The sequence below is a fragment of the Nannospalax galili genome, unplaced genomic scaffold (genome assembly GCF_000622305.1).
Source record: "Nannospalax galili isolate Female #2095 unplaced genomic scaffold, S.galili_v1.0 scaffold1174, whole genome shotgun sequence".
Taxonomy (NCBI): domain Eukaryota; kingdom Metazoa; phylum Chordata; class Mammalia; order Rodentia; family Spalacidae; genus Nannospalax; species Nannospalax galili.
In genome coordinates this window covers 1,201,803-1,215,903 of record NW_008335361.1, presented here as the reverse complement: position 1 = coordinate 1,215,903, position 14,101 = coordinate 1,201,803, and the positions used below count along the sequence as shown (strand labels likewise).

The 14,101-nt window shown below is 45.6% G+C and overlaps 1 protein-coding gene and 1 long non-coding RNA gene across 2 annotated transcripts; one reads left to right on the top strand and one right to left on the bottom strand.

Moving 5' to 3' along the window:
- Nucleotides 1-888: 888 nt before the first annotated feature.
- Cst9l (cystatin 9 like) lies at nt 889-5,062 on the bottom strand. Its single transcript, XM_029562031.1, has 3 exons — nt 4,838-5,062; nt 1,940-2,053; nt 889-990 (listed from the first exon to the last, which is right to left on the bottom strand). Exons 1-3 carry the CDS (start codon nt 5,060-5,062, stop codon nt 889-891), a joined length of 441 nt encoding a protein of 146 aa, XP_029417891.1.
- A 2,867-nt stretch (nt 5,063-7,929) lies between these two features.
- Nucleotides 7,930-13,841, top strand: LOC103731644. Its single transcript, XR_607148.1, has 3 exons — nt 7,930-8,001; nt 11,982-12,089; nt 13,769-13,841. It is a non-coding gene; the product is annotated as an uncharacterized LOC103731644 (long non-coding RNA).
- Nucleotides 13,842-14,101: the final 260 nt, after the last annotated feature.

Genomic DNA, 14,101 nt, shown 5'->3' with positions numbered 1-14,101 from the left:
ATATTGCATGTTTTCTCATTGTTTATTACTGTGACAGATCACACATATAAAAGCATAAATGAGGGGCTGGAGAGATGACTCAGCAGTTAAGAGTATGGGTTATAATAAGCATCTAGGGAATTATTGTCTTTCTAAAGTTCATCTGTTGCTGCAGATCAATGCTGAAGGCATATCAACGGAGAGAAAGCTTGTCTGGAAAGAGCATTATTTTGAGACATGCTCCCACTTTATATTCCTGGCCAGTCTGGAACTCCCTATGTAGAACAGACTGGCCTTGAACTCACAGAGATTTGCCTTCCTCTGCTTCCTGAGTGCAGGGATTAAAAGTGTGTGCCACTATGCCTGGTCAAAGAGCATGTTATTTAATGTAGTTGGAGGATATGACAGTTTCTTTTTAGAGCTTAGACTCTGGTTTGTGAAGATTTATCCTGCTGGAAAAGGTTTTCAAATCAATGTGGAAATTCCTCTTTGACTTCGGTGCCCTGAAGTTGGGAGGCTGATATTTGCCTCCCTCCCAGTGACGCTGAGTGTCCCCCCCGACTTTTCTTCTCTAAACCTGCACGGTACAAATGACTTGCTGATGGAATTCTTTTGACACTAAGCCCTGAGCCAGACAGGGAGGGTGGAACAGGTGCTTTAGGTGAGAGCCGGCAGCCTGGTGGAAGATGGAGGACATTGCTCCTAAGCCACCAGGCTGTCCTGTTGACACAACTCCATTAAATGCCCAACTGCCACCCACATGCCCACAACCCAGAAAGTTCATGAAATGTTGACGTTTAATGATTTATTATGTATAATAAATCTGTATCTGTACAAAGAGAAATCTATAAAACTCTAGGATGTGAAACAGCAGCCGCTCAGCCTCCGAAGTATCAACTCCTGGTGATCCTAGTCAGTGTGTTTGGGGGGACCCTCAGAGCATGTCTTCTTCAAGATGCTGAACTGGTTTGCTGAGCGCTGAGTGCTAACGGTGAAGAAGCAGGTGATGGTCTGAGGGAATGATCAAAATGGGAAAATGGATGGAGGAGGCTGAAGTCCGTGGCTTATAGTCAATGCTGTCCCCCCAACCTCATCACTTGCTCGGCCAGCAAATGGGGGAAGAGGGCTTTGGCTTGCAGGTATAACCTCCATGCTTGTAATCCCCATCCTGAGCCTTCAGTGAATAGTGAGCTGCATCTGGACTTGGGCGTCTTCATGACCCAGCCCAGGGGCACTTGTGTCATTTCCTTTACTCAGTCAGTGTCCCCTCCCCGACCCAGAGGACCTCTGGGCTGTCCCTGTGTGATGTAAGTTTCCAGGAATGGTAAGGGATTCTCTGTCTCAGAAGGTATTGACTGCTGCCAGATTTAAGTCTTTAGTTATGCCTCTTATGAGGAGTTCTACTAGCTCTGGATGGAGTTGTCCCCAGAATGAGGCTGACTTTGTTCTTATCGTTCACAACAGGTGCTTCAGTTCTGCAAAGCACAGGTCTTGGAGGGAGGACAGCAAGGCCCCCTTTCCCACTCCCTCCTCAGGTTGTGGGTCAGTGAGGGCCCCCTAAGATCTGCATATACAAGCAAAGATAATTTCAAAATCTACTAAATTCTTTCCTTGAAGGCAAGAGAAGAAATTAAGGACCGGTCAAGGGGCATCCTCTACTCAGGCTCAGGACACAGGATCAGGGAAACACATTCTGAGGCCATGCATTTCTAGAAGCAGGCAGCTACAAGGCTGGAGTGGGCAGAATTGGGTACACAGGTTGACTAGGGCTCTGTAGCTAGCCCTCGGGCTGTCTGCCTGGTAAGTAGACATTGATGCTTAAGAGGAGAGTCCTGTGGACCCTGCCGCCAGCCCTTCCTTAGATCTCAAAGCATGGCTCTTGTCACCTGCTGAGCATGTCCACCAGCCCCCTTTGGCACCCACAGCTGTGAAAATGAGGGAGGTAGGTGCTCTGCCTTACATTATTCCGTTCATGGCTCTCCTGAAAGGGACAGGTGTCAAGGCTTTCCTCATGTTTCTTACAGATGGTTCTTTCCAGCTGCAGTTTCATGGAGAAAATGTCTGGTTGCTTTGTCTGTAGGCAGAAAAAGACCAAAGTGAACAGACCCTTCTTGCTACTCTTTTGTAGATGATCTTGTGTCTGTGGTTAATATGGGCAAGCGACCCAGACTCCCTCCTGCATTTGGAGTTCCCCTATGTCCTGGCATCAGGTTCTTGTAGTGAAGTAAGGGGATCTTTTCTAGAGTCAAGGGGAGGCGGTCTATAAAGGCCAGGGGATGTCACAGACCACATTATAGAGGTTAATACATTGCCCATCTCAAGTTCCCACACACCACTCCACCAAGTGTGATTCAGGCTTCCTTTTCATTGGGTGTGTGAACCTACACCTACATTTCCAGAAGATGGGGTGCATGTTCTGGGAAGGCAGTGGCTCTGAAAATGTTTACTGGATAATCTCAATCCAAGCGTTGGAGCCAGATCTGCAGTGTGCTGTCACCTGAGCTACAGCAAGAAAACGCTTACAATGCAATTGCTAGACACCAGCACGCAGGATTGGAGCAATGGTTTCAGGAAGAGTTTCTGCTTTCTACAAGCAAATTCTTCCTTCTACTTCTTCCCACTCTGCTCATCCTTCATCCCTTCCCCATCCTTCCAACCCTCCATCCTTTCTTCCCACCAAACTGACACTATCTCTATAGCAAAGCTAGAGCCAGAACTCACAGGTGAGGTTTCAGCCTGAGAGAGCTCAGAGAGCAGGTCCAGCTAGGATGCTGCACAGGGATTCTCAGGAGCTTTGCAAGGCTAGTGGGCCCCTGTCTTTCCTGTGGAGGGAAGAGAAATAAAGTTCCCCTATCCATGAGCTGAAGTGGTGCTTTAGAAGATGAATATTGTGATCCTGAAGACATTCTACAGGGATTCTATCATGGGGAAGGTATCTTAGGATGAGGGAGAGGGACTGATATAGTCAATAGGCTGAGTGGGTTAGTCAGAAATGGAGAGCAGGAGGAAATCGGGAGGAGCTGAGTTGGCCCATGGCTCTCAGGACAGTTGGCGGGTCACCTACAGGTTCTCTCACTGAACCTGGAGCTTACCCATTCCAGATCCTCCTGTCTCTGTCTCTGCAGCACTAGGATTATAGGCATGCATACCTGACCAGGCTTTTTACATGGGTGATGGGATCTGAATTCATGTCCCCAAACTTGTGTGGCAAACACTTTACTGAATGAGCCATGTCCCCCAGCCCTCCAATTGCTTTTTGTGGTTGTTGTTGTTGTTGCTGACAAGGTTTGCCTATAGCTCCAGCTGGCCTGAAACTCACTATGTAGGTCAGACCTCAATCGCACAGAGATCCACCTGCCTCTGTCTCTTAAGTGTTGGGATTAAAGGCATGCACCACTGTACCAGCTTCCTCCAGTAGCTTTAATAAAATTTTTATATCTTTGTAAAGTGCCCATGCTATTGTAAATAGCCCCTCACCCATGCTTCTGTAAGTAGCCCTACTTAAACTCATTAGATTCATAAAAAGAGACATAAAAGTAGAAAGGGGATAAGTTGGGAAGAGGAAAGGAATCAGCAGGGGTAGGAGGAAAACAAGAGAGAGCCATGGGAGGTGAATATGACCTGAACGCATTATGACATGTATGGAAATACCATGATGAAACTCATTATTGTCAATAATTAATACATGCTAATAAAACTTTAAAACTGTGGTTTTGATATAATTTTCAGTCTTTATCTATTGAATTTTTTCATGAAAATCTTTTCCTTAGTAGATAGCTCTCCTTAGAAGTGCCTATTCTCCTAAGTGATACATCTACAATGCAACCTCTATACCTAAGTCTCAGGGAACATAGTGGAACAGGAGCAGGAGGAATATTTATGCATATCTCAAGTCTCACCAGAAAACCTTCATGCTAAAGATGGTGATTAACCCAGAAAGCCACAACTGGTCAAAGTGCAGAGAATAAGAGACTACGGAGTACTTATCCCTGAACAGGATATCTACATCAAACCTCTGCCACCTAAGGCTCAGGGATCACTGGGGAAGGGGTAGGGGGCACAGAGAGACCGTAAGAGCCAGAGGTGGTAGACGATCATAAGGAAATAGAGTTTTCCAGACAGCTGGGAAGTTGCTCATATGAACTCATAGCAATAGTGACAGTGTGCACAAGACCAATGCAGACTCAAACCATACAGAAACCCAGCACAGAAGTGGGGAAATGGGTAAGAATCCCAACCTTAGCCGAAGAGTTACTGGCAGCCATAACTACTAGGGCAGGGAGAGTTGATTTTCTTTATGGTAGTAACACTAGATAGGTTGACCTGGTTTGTATACACCAAAGGACATTTGGGGACACAAACTTGGCTCACTAGGCCTTAGCATATATGACAGAATACATAAAATCTGGTGGGGAGGGGCTATAAACAGGGTGAAGATAGGGAAGGGGTCTAAATATGATCAAAACATATTGTATGAAATTCACAAAAATTCAATAAAAGCTTGCAAAAAAGTGCTTATTCTAAATAGAAGAAAAAGAAGATGATAATTATGATGATGATGATTGTCTCCAAACTCTAGATCCTTCTATCCTAGTTTCCTAAATGCTGGAACTACAGGCATGCACCACCATTCTTGATCTAAACTTAATTAAATGGTGTTGCAAAAAATGATAATATAGAAAAAGATCTTTTATGTGAGTAGACCTAATTTAAAAGAATGAGTAAGTTAGAAAAGCATTCTAACCCCTCAAACCAATGGAGTAAGTTACTTGTAACTCAACTATGGACTACAAACGTTGGACCAAGCCTAACTGACCCGCTCCATGTCTCTGGACATGGAGTGGAGGAGGTCACCCACCTGCACCTTTGAGAAACTCAGGATCAGCGACAGCCCGTAGGCATATTCATCCTTGCTCTGCTCGTTGAATGTGTTCAAAGCAAACTTCACTGTGTCGGGGTCACTGACATAGACACTTAATTTATCCTTTTCAGAACACCAAGCACGAATTCCCTGGGGTTGGAACCCTAAGAGAAGCAGCAGTGATGCCCAGGGCAGAGCCCTCCTCCCAGCTGGACACGGCATGCTTCAGGCTCTTCCCCTTGTCTTTGCCCTTGTAGCCCTGCTCCCATAGTTCCAGCTCTTAAGTTCAGTCCTTGGGCTCCAAACTCCTCCTATGGTCCTCCTCTCTGCAATTACACCATGTCCCTTCCACACGTGGTACCACCTCCCTCAGCAGAAGCTGTTCAGTCACCTCCTGTCCTGGATGAAGCAGAAGGGCCCAGGCAGGGTGAGTTGGGGAGAACCAGCAAGGGGAAAGGGAGCCCCCTGACCTGACTTAGGATCCCTGCACCTCAAGGACACAAGCTCTAGGTGTTAGTGGAAGGTAATTTCTGGACAAGCCAGTAGAGGGAGACAACGACCCTGGAAGGGACAGAGTTAAAAGATGTGTGTAGCATCTTGACCAGGGGAAATGAGAACTGCTCAGAGTAGGTGTAGAGCCACAGCGTGGCACAGGGAGATCACTGTCGCCCCCGACCCCCCCCCCCCATCTTGGCTTGATGTTCCCAATGTTCCATTGTGCCCCAACAATCTGTCCTCCAATACCACAACCTGAACAACCTGGTACTGGCCTCTGGAAGGTGGTGCCAATGTTGGGGTGTCCAGAGTTGAGAGTTGAGAAGGGCAGGGGCCCCTTTGTGCAGTTTCATTTTCCCAAGCCCAGCTGCTCAGCCCAGGGTCGTGCCTCCTTACTGTTCTATGCTGGCGTCCTGGCTGGTTATATAAGGGTAATCCCCTCAGAAGTTTCTGCAGCGGGGTGGCCCTTTACGCTTAGAATTCTGGGAGTAGCGAATGTGAAAAAGGGAAAAGTACAGGCACCTCAGGGATGCCTGGGGTGTACCTGGTCTGTGGTCACTGCTGCCCTCTTGTGGCCAGGATCATCACAGTTCTGGGTGAGGCCTGGAGAGACAGTTAGTTATACACTCCAATCCCAGCAAGAAAAGGAGCTGACAAGCTGAACACCAGTCTTTCTCAACAAGACTGAAGCCTGGTCTGTGTGAAGTGTGCCTCTATCCTGCATTTATAGCTATGTGTAGCTTCTGGGGATCATGTGCTAGGTACTGCTGACTCTTACAACTGTGTCCAAATGCTTGTTGTGTCCTTAAATACCCGAGATAGCCTCACTCTTCAGCTGAGAGGCTAGAATCTCAAGACATCAAGTAAAGTGTGAATGGGAACCCTGGACTGTAGCACCCCGAGCACACGAGCAGAAATCCTGCAGAAAGCCTGGGAGTCTGACCAGTGAGCCACCAGCACCTGTCACCGCTTTCTTCATGGTTATCCCTCCCTGTGGGTAACTTCTCTCCTTTTGTCTCCACACACTCTTGCTCACCCTTTAAATACTCAAATACTTAGACCAAACATTACCTCTTTTCTAAAGTTCTCACAACTTTGTAAGAGTTCTAGTGCATTGAGCTACATCCTGAGCAGATGCTGACTTTCCCTCCAGGGCAGGCAGAATACCCGAGGTGCCCCTCTTTGTTTTGCTGACACTGAGCATCTCATGCAGGTCACATAGGAAAGTCTCAGTAACTTCTTGTGACATGGGCTTTGTTACCTAGAACCGAAGCTCTGTACTTCTGGAAGCATCAAGTATAGTGACTAAGACCAAATTGCCAGGCCTTATCTGTGAAGCTGAAGGGGAAGTGGGGCCTCCAGGCAGCCATCTTCAGGGTGTGCTCTGTGTGCCTGAGTGTCCTCTGACTGCATCCGGGTGCCTTCCCCCAGTCACTGTCGCTTTCTTTTGTAGTCATGTACAACTTGAGAGGGGGACCAGAATCTCTTAATGAAACATTAAGTTCCCCATGTAGGATTCTGATCCAGGAGGGCTATTCTGGGAAGGACTTTGCTCTTCTCATGCAGGGGGATGAAGGAGTGTCTGGTTCCTTGGCCGCACTTAGAGTGACTCAGATTCATAGTGTATCCCTGGTGCTGTCCTTTTTGCCTGGCTTCATGTCGCCTCATCCTCTGACTGTCTTGCTCCATCTTTTCCATTCCTGCCCCTGGCTTTGTGGGTCAGACAGGTCCCAGGAGCACCTGCTTGGCTTCCAGGCCACTTCCTCAGGGCCCTGCATTTCCGGCTTGGCATTTCCTTAGGGGACTCCCAAGTAACCCCACATCCCTTGGGTCTCCCAGTGCTGGACACAAGATCGCATCCAGAATTCACAAGACCAAAAAAGGAAATTAGGACAGGATCCAGAGGAAGAGGTCTCTGTCACAGGTGGAAGAGATGCTGTGGGATTCCAGGATTCTTTATTTCTAATTTTCATTTTTTATTGTGTTTTTATGTGTGGGTCAAGGTGTGTGTGGATGTCAAAGGACAACTTTGTGAGCTGATTCTCTCCTTCCACCTTTATGTGGGTTTCAGTGATTGCATCTAGGTCACCAGGCTTGGGCAGCAAGTACTCTGACCCGCTGAGCCATCTCACTGATCTGGATTCCAGGATTTTGGGCAGATCTGCACCCCTATCCTTGCCCCAACCCTTGCACCTAGGGCTTCTAAGAAGCACAGTCTTCAGGTAATCTTGAGTTTTGGTAATTTAAAAGACAAGTCCCACATAGACTCCCAGCAAATTTTAACTAAAAACCCCCAATGCCATGCACTGATGGCAAAAGGAAAAGTTAAAATACAAACATGGTCAAAGGTCTGTGAAGCCTAAGTTGAGGAAAACTTGCGTATACAAATTGAAAGCCCTGGAGGTTCCATCCCTGCTGCCCCCCCCCCACTTTTTTTCCCCTCCTGGCTTCTAAGTGCTATACCTTCCAGTCAGCTCTGCTCTGAGAGACAGAATGTGGTGCATTTTGGGGACACTGTGCTTGTGCCTCCAAGTGCTCAGAGCTGGCTTTTCCATCTCTTTTGGTGTTTGTTTGCACAGAAACCAAGGTTTCCATTGTAACTTAAGCTACATGTAGCCAAAGTGGATTTGAGGATGGGAAGGAGAGAGGAAAAACGGTTTTCTGATGTAAGTACATTCTTCTTATAAATGTATTTGTTGCTGCTGATATATTTTCTATTAAAATGCCATGTGCCGGGCATGGTGGCCCACATCTATAATCCTCACTCAGAAGACTGAGGTAGGAGGATCATGAGTTCAAAGCAAGCCTGGGTTATATGGTAGGACTCTGTCCCGAAGAACCAAGGGCTGGGGGTGAAGTTCAGCTGTCAGTTATTTGTCTAATATGCCCAAGGCCCTGGGTTCAAGCTCTAATACTGCAAAATGGAAGAAAAAAATTGCCTTTTCTTCCCTACCAGAAAACAGAAGTCCTGTGGCCTTTCATCACACAGGCCAGTATTTATTGAGCTGAATTCTATGTTCATACTGACCACTGTTTTCTTTCCTGGACACTTTAGTGTTAGAAAAAACCCAAACCCAGCCCGGGCATGGAGGTGCATACCTTTAATCCCATCATTTGGGAGGCAAAGGCAGGAGGATCTTTGTAAGTTTGAGACAGGGAGAACCTGTCTCAAAAGAACCAAAAAATTAAAAAAAAAAAAAAAAAAAAAAAAAAGAAAAAGAAAAAGAAAATCTTTATTATAAACAAAGAAAAAGATAAAAAAAAATGCTACAGCCACTTTTGCTAGGTAAAATATAGGCTTCGGTATAATAGAAACTCAAATACATAGGCTTAGCCAGGCAAGGAACTGCTTATTATTTTTAGGACAGATACCAACAACAAGCAGTTTCTCCCCGGCCCCACTGTTGCCAGGCATGTGCTAGGTGCTCTGTGTTAATTGGCTCCACGAAGCCTTACCTGGAGACAGTCAACTAAAGCAGTAGATAGATAACATTCCTTATCTAAAAAGCTAAAATCTGAAATACTTCAAAAGTGGAAGCTTTAAGTTCCATCATGATGCCACAAGTGAAAAATTCCACCTCTGGCTCAGCCATGCTGAAATGCAGGGACGCTGAAGTGTTCTTCCAGCTTACCCTTGAGCTATGTACATTAGGTGTATACAAATCACAGACGAATTTCATGTTTAGACTTAGGTTCCATATCCAAGATATTTTATTGTATATATGCAAATTTTCCAAAATCCAAAACAGTTCCAAACCAAATCACTTGGTCCCAAGCCCTGGAGATAACCTGCTCATAATTAAGCCTTGTACCTTCAATATTTTTCATGGATAATCATGCTGCATTTCTCACAGTTTGGGTGTTTATCCTCAGCTCACAACTGTGAGTCTCCTTGTTGGCACTTGTAGCAATAACCCCTTCATGATTGTTGCTTTGATCTATTCTTTAAATAAATTTTTATTTATTTATTTATATTTATTTATTTATTTTTATTTTATGAATATTGTACCTGCATGTGTGTGAGTGCACCTGTGTCGTGCAGTACCCACAGAGGACAGAAGAGGGAGTTGGAGTCTCTGGAACTGGAGTTAGAGATCATTGTTAGCTGCCATGTGGGTGCTGGGATTCAAACTTTGGTCTTCTGCAAGAACAGCCAGTGCGTTTAACCGCTGAGCCATCTCTCCAGCCCCTGCTTTCTTCCATTCTTTAGGACCTTGTCCTAGCAGATTCATTATTTGAATATTCCCTACGGCCTTGATTCTACTCTCTTCCTCTTGAAGTTGGGTGCAGAGAGGGCACCCTGGCCTGGATTCCATGTGCATATATGTGTCTCCAGGGGAGTTGCAGGGATGTGAGAGAGTCCCTTGTTTAACTTTATTAGGGATCTCTGTGCTAACGCTCTGTCTTACTGTGAAGATTCACAAATAAAGCACAGTTCAACACATCAGCATTTTGTTTAGGGCTTTTGCATTTTCATATCTCATTTAAAAAGTCATTTTTTCTCCTATAGTTTCTTCTTAGTATGTTGCCTGCTTCCGCTTTTTACAGGACCATGTGTGATTCAGCTGGAGTGTGGCATGTACGTGTTGGGAGGGAGGCACCTGTAGGAGGTGGCTCTTCACTCCCCAGATGCACAGTTCAGTTGTACTTATTGAGCAGCTCATTTTTCAAAGCCCTCTGATTCTGCTGTGGTTTGAATATGGCTTGTCTCTGCCAAAGTTCATTCCGAAATTTAATCCCATTTTGAGATATTCAGAAGCAGAACTTGGGCAAGAAGTATAGGTCAGTGGAAGACTGGTAGCCTAGATTATGAGAGACCCAGTGTGAGGAGAGAGAGAGAGAGAGAGAGAGAGAGAGAGAGAGAGAGAGAGCAAGCGAGCACCAGGGGGACCTTTAAAGGTATTCAGCTTCTCCCATTGTGAATGGATTAGTTATTTGCTTTGACAGGTTAATGGTTTATCTTTCTGCTATGAAAGCCAGCTTGCTTGCCTGGTCTCAGGAGCACCCCTGTCTCTCCATATGTGCCTACTTGGGCCTTTGTCATCACCAGATGCTGGTCCCTTGGCCTTGAACCAGGAACAGGGAGCAAGATAAATCTCTTAACTTTATAACTTACTCTGTCTATGGTGTTGTTATTACCCAAAGAAAATGGAAAAAGACAAATTTCAACAATGTCTCTCGTATTTGTTTCTTAAAAGAATACTGGTTGCTTCACTGATGAGGCGAAGAAGGTTATAATTTAACCTTGGCTGGGAAAGGGAGAGAAATGCCAGGACACACCCAGGTCTGAGCCTGCATGCAAGCTGGGCCTGCTCCCTGGCTCCACCCTGACTCCTTGTCACACTGTTCTGTGGGTGGATCTCTGTACTATGTCCTCTCTTTGGAGTCTGAGTTTGGATCTCAGCTTTTAGGGAGTGTGTTCTGTGTTAGTCATCGTAATTGATGTCATTGTTATTATCTCAAGCTCCCAAACCATCTATTTGTTCCTCATTCTTTTATTATTTGAAAACACAGCTTTGTGTTAGTACATTTTTGCTGTTGTTGTTGGAGGCCCAAGAGCATCATGGTATCAGCATTCTGCTCGACTTCTAGCAGGGACTTCATGGCAGCAGGACACGTAGTGTTCTTGGAGGAGTGGCCACAGGGAGAGGGAGAGATGGAGGGGGAGGTTGGTCTCCTTTATAGCAACCTCCTCTTGGGGTAATCAGTCCACCAAACTTGCTCTCACTAGAACTTCATTCCCCCATAAGAATGGAGCCTCATGACCTATCACCTCTTAAAAGTCCGACACTCTCACTTTGTGGACTGAGTACCAACCCAAGTCTTGGTGGGAACAAACCATAGCCACATTATGGCACACGAGGTTTAGTCTTTTGTCTTTTTTGGAACCCAGGTTTTATTTTCCTGGGAAGTTGAAATGGCTTTTGGTGATATACAAGCACTCATGCTGGAGAGTGAGGGGAGACACTGGGGTGCCCCTTCCCAAGAAGAGGGGAGTGTGTGGCTGGGAACCAGTGAGACAAGGATTTTTTGTTGGCAGTGAAGAAATTGTCCCATCACTGAACCCATCTGTAGAGGCTGGAGGTTTGAGGTGATTTGTCTGGTCAATATATGCAGTTTCTAGAGGCCATAGCAGGAGGCAAAGAGGAATGAGGGGGGTTTGGGCTTGGATGCACTGGAGTTCAGGTCTCATTTGCACTCATTGTTAATTTCATTGCCCAGAACAAATTTTTGCTTTGTGTTATAAACTCCATTTTATACAACCATAAAATTATAATTACTTAGTATTTGTTTCAGGACATTTTTATGAAAATGAATGAGTTGGTGAGTATGACACTGACAGAATGCCCAGGGGAGCAGACACTCCATAAATGACATCTGTAGTGTTTATCTTCATCACCGATTATGAAGAAATTGTCCCTCATGTGCCCAGCACAGTTAAAAGAATCCTTATCATCAGGTAAATGAACTGAGCAATGCTCCAAGTAGCTAAGCTTCAGGACAGGAAAGTGGGAAGGTATAGGAGTGGGGGCTCCTATGGCTCAGCCACATTTCCCAGGTTCCCTGGGATGCTGTGGGCAGAGGTACAGAAATGAACTTGCACATTGTCATGTGGCTTTGAGTTCATACTTTTGATCTAATTCAGGTTGGGATGACAGCTCAAGAAAACTCATTCTGGATAATTAATTATGAGAGTTCTCTTTGAAAGACTCTGTGCCAGTCACCTATCTGCTGTTGTGTCAAAATACTCGAGGTAAGCACCTTAAAAGGAGGGAGAAATTGGTTTTGGTTCACAGCTTCAGAGGTTTTGGTCAATGGTTTCTTGGCTCCATTGCTTTGAATGGTGAGGCAGAATCTCATGGCTGGGAGCTCCTGGCAGATCAAAACTTCTGGGAAAGCAGTGATGGCACAGTTTGCATTCAAGTCTCCTGGCCTTGGAGCCGTGAAACCCTGGCACATCTCAGCCTTCCTTAGGCCCCTTTTCTTCTCCTCTGGCTTGGTTTTGTGCCAAGTTTAAATACTGTGCTACTGAGTAGCCTTTCACAGCCCTCTGTTGGCTAATAAAATAAGCCCATCCCCAGGTCCCTTCTCCTATGTCAGAACAGGCTCTGGATTCTTTCTTTACTGACAACAAGTTTTATTTCATAGTGAAATAGGTATAAGCAACAGACAAGACCCTGAAAACTTTCCTTTCCCATCATTTCATTTTGACCTCACAATGGGGCTCTGTTCCACCATCGCTTTCTGGGAGAGTTGTCTTTGGGGTTTTCCTGCCTTGGACCACATTATGGGCACAGTGCACGATGTTCTCAAAACCTTTCATTCTGACAGTTTTGGGCAGTGTTTACTGTTCCTCATTCCAAAACATTCTCCTTACACTTGACCAATTTGACCACCCTGGTCTTTTTCCCTTTCTTAACAGTTGTCTAGACATGGACAATGGCTGCTTTCTCCTGGAAATGATTCCATTCAGAGTCCTTTTTGGGCCTCTTGAAACAGTTTCCGTGGACTCAGCCAAATTTCCACTTCCTCAGTTAGTTATTTAGAGACCAACCACAAGTCTCCACAGCAGCACTTGTTTTCAAAATTTCAGACAGAAAACCCAAGATAGGGCTCAGACCGCCTTTTGAGGGACAAAGCACCAATTCTATCTATTTCCCTCCTTTCCTTTTCAAGGCATATCAGCTATTCTTGACCAAGTGAGCATCTTTCTCAAGCTTCACCACAGTCCATGTGAACACTTACGAGATTAGATTTAGGCTATGTCTGTCCAATGCCATGGACAGTGGTTAGTGTTAAGATATAACCAGGAGCAGTATTAAGATAGAAATACCAAATGTACCTGGACTGTTCAAACACTATTCTTAATGTCAGAGTTGAACAGATACAGTCTCAAATTAGCAGGTGTGTTTGTGGTGAGGCTGGCCTAGGATCTAGATAAGCTGGAAGGAAAGGTACCAGAAGAAGTATAAGATGGCACCCTGCGTCTTGGGGTTTGGTCAGAAGCTTGGAGTAGGTAGAGTTTTTCTTTTATCTTAAGCTTGGCTGGACTATACCTTGTGTAGCTATTACTTTGACAAGAATAAAATAATGGTTGTCTGCTTTTATGAAGCAGTTGTCAGGCCCAAAAGGGTGATGTGATTTGGAGAGTGGATGGGTATAAGAGGCTCACTTCCTTAGGGAGAGCCTTACCTTGGGCACCCAGGTGAGAGGCAGAGGAGGGAAAGGAAAACTCGGTTCTGTGGGGAGCAGTTCATAGCATTTTTAGGTTTTCTGGGTTAAATGAAGTGAGGCAACTGGCAAATGCTTCATTCAGTACTGTGTGTTTCAAGTCTAAAGCTCGAGTCTTCATAGTCCAATGCTGAGGCTGTGGAATTTGCCTCCAGGGCCCTCAGCCCACGATTTATCTCTGTGTGCCCCTTTCTGTTTCAGGACATTTGTCCCAGGCTACAGCTCCCTGGTCTCACAGGGCTCCAAGATTGCTTTGGAGAAACTTCATTCACAGCAGCATTAACCCTGTGACAGGTAAGACAGTAACAACACCCACAAACAAAAACAGAAACAACAGGACTTCTGTGAAAATCCAGGGCACTGGGATGGTGGGCTCAACTCTGTTTGACCATGGCCTCAGATGGGTCCTGGAGTCTTGGCTCCAGTCTTTGCGTCTAGGAAGAGACTTCCAAGGACTGTTTGGTCCAAATCTCCCTATACACCAGGGAGATCATCCAGTTTCAGACTCACACTCATCCCTTCTGGCTGAACATG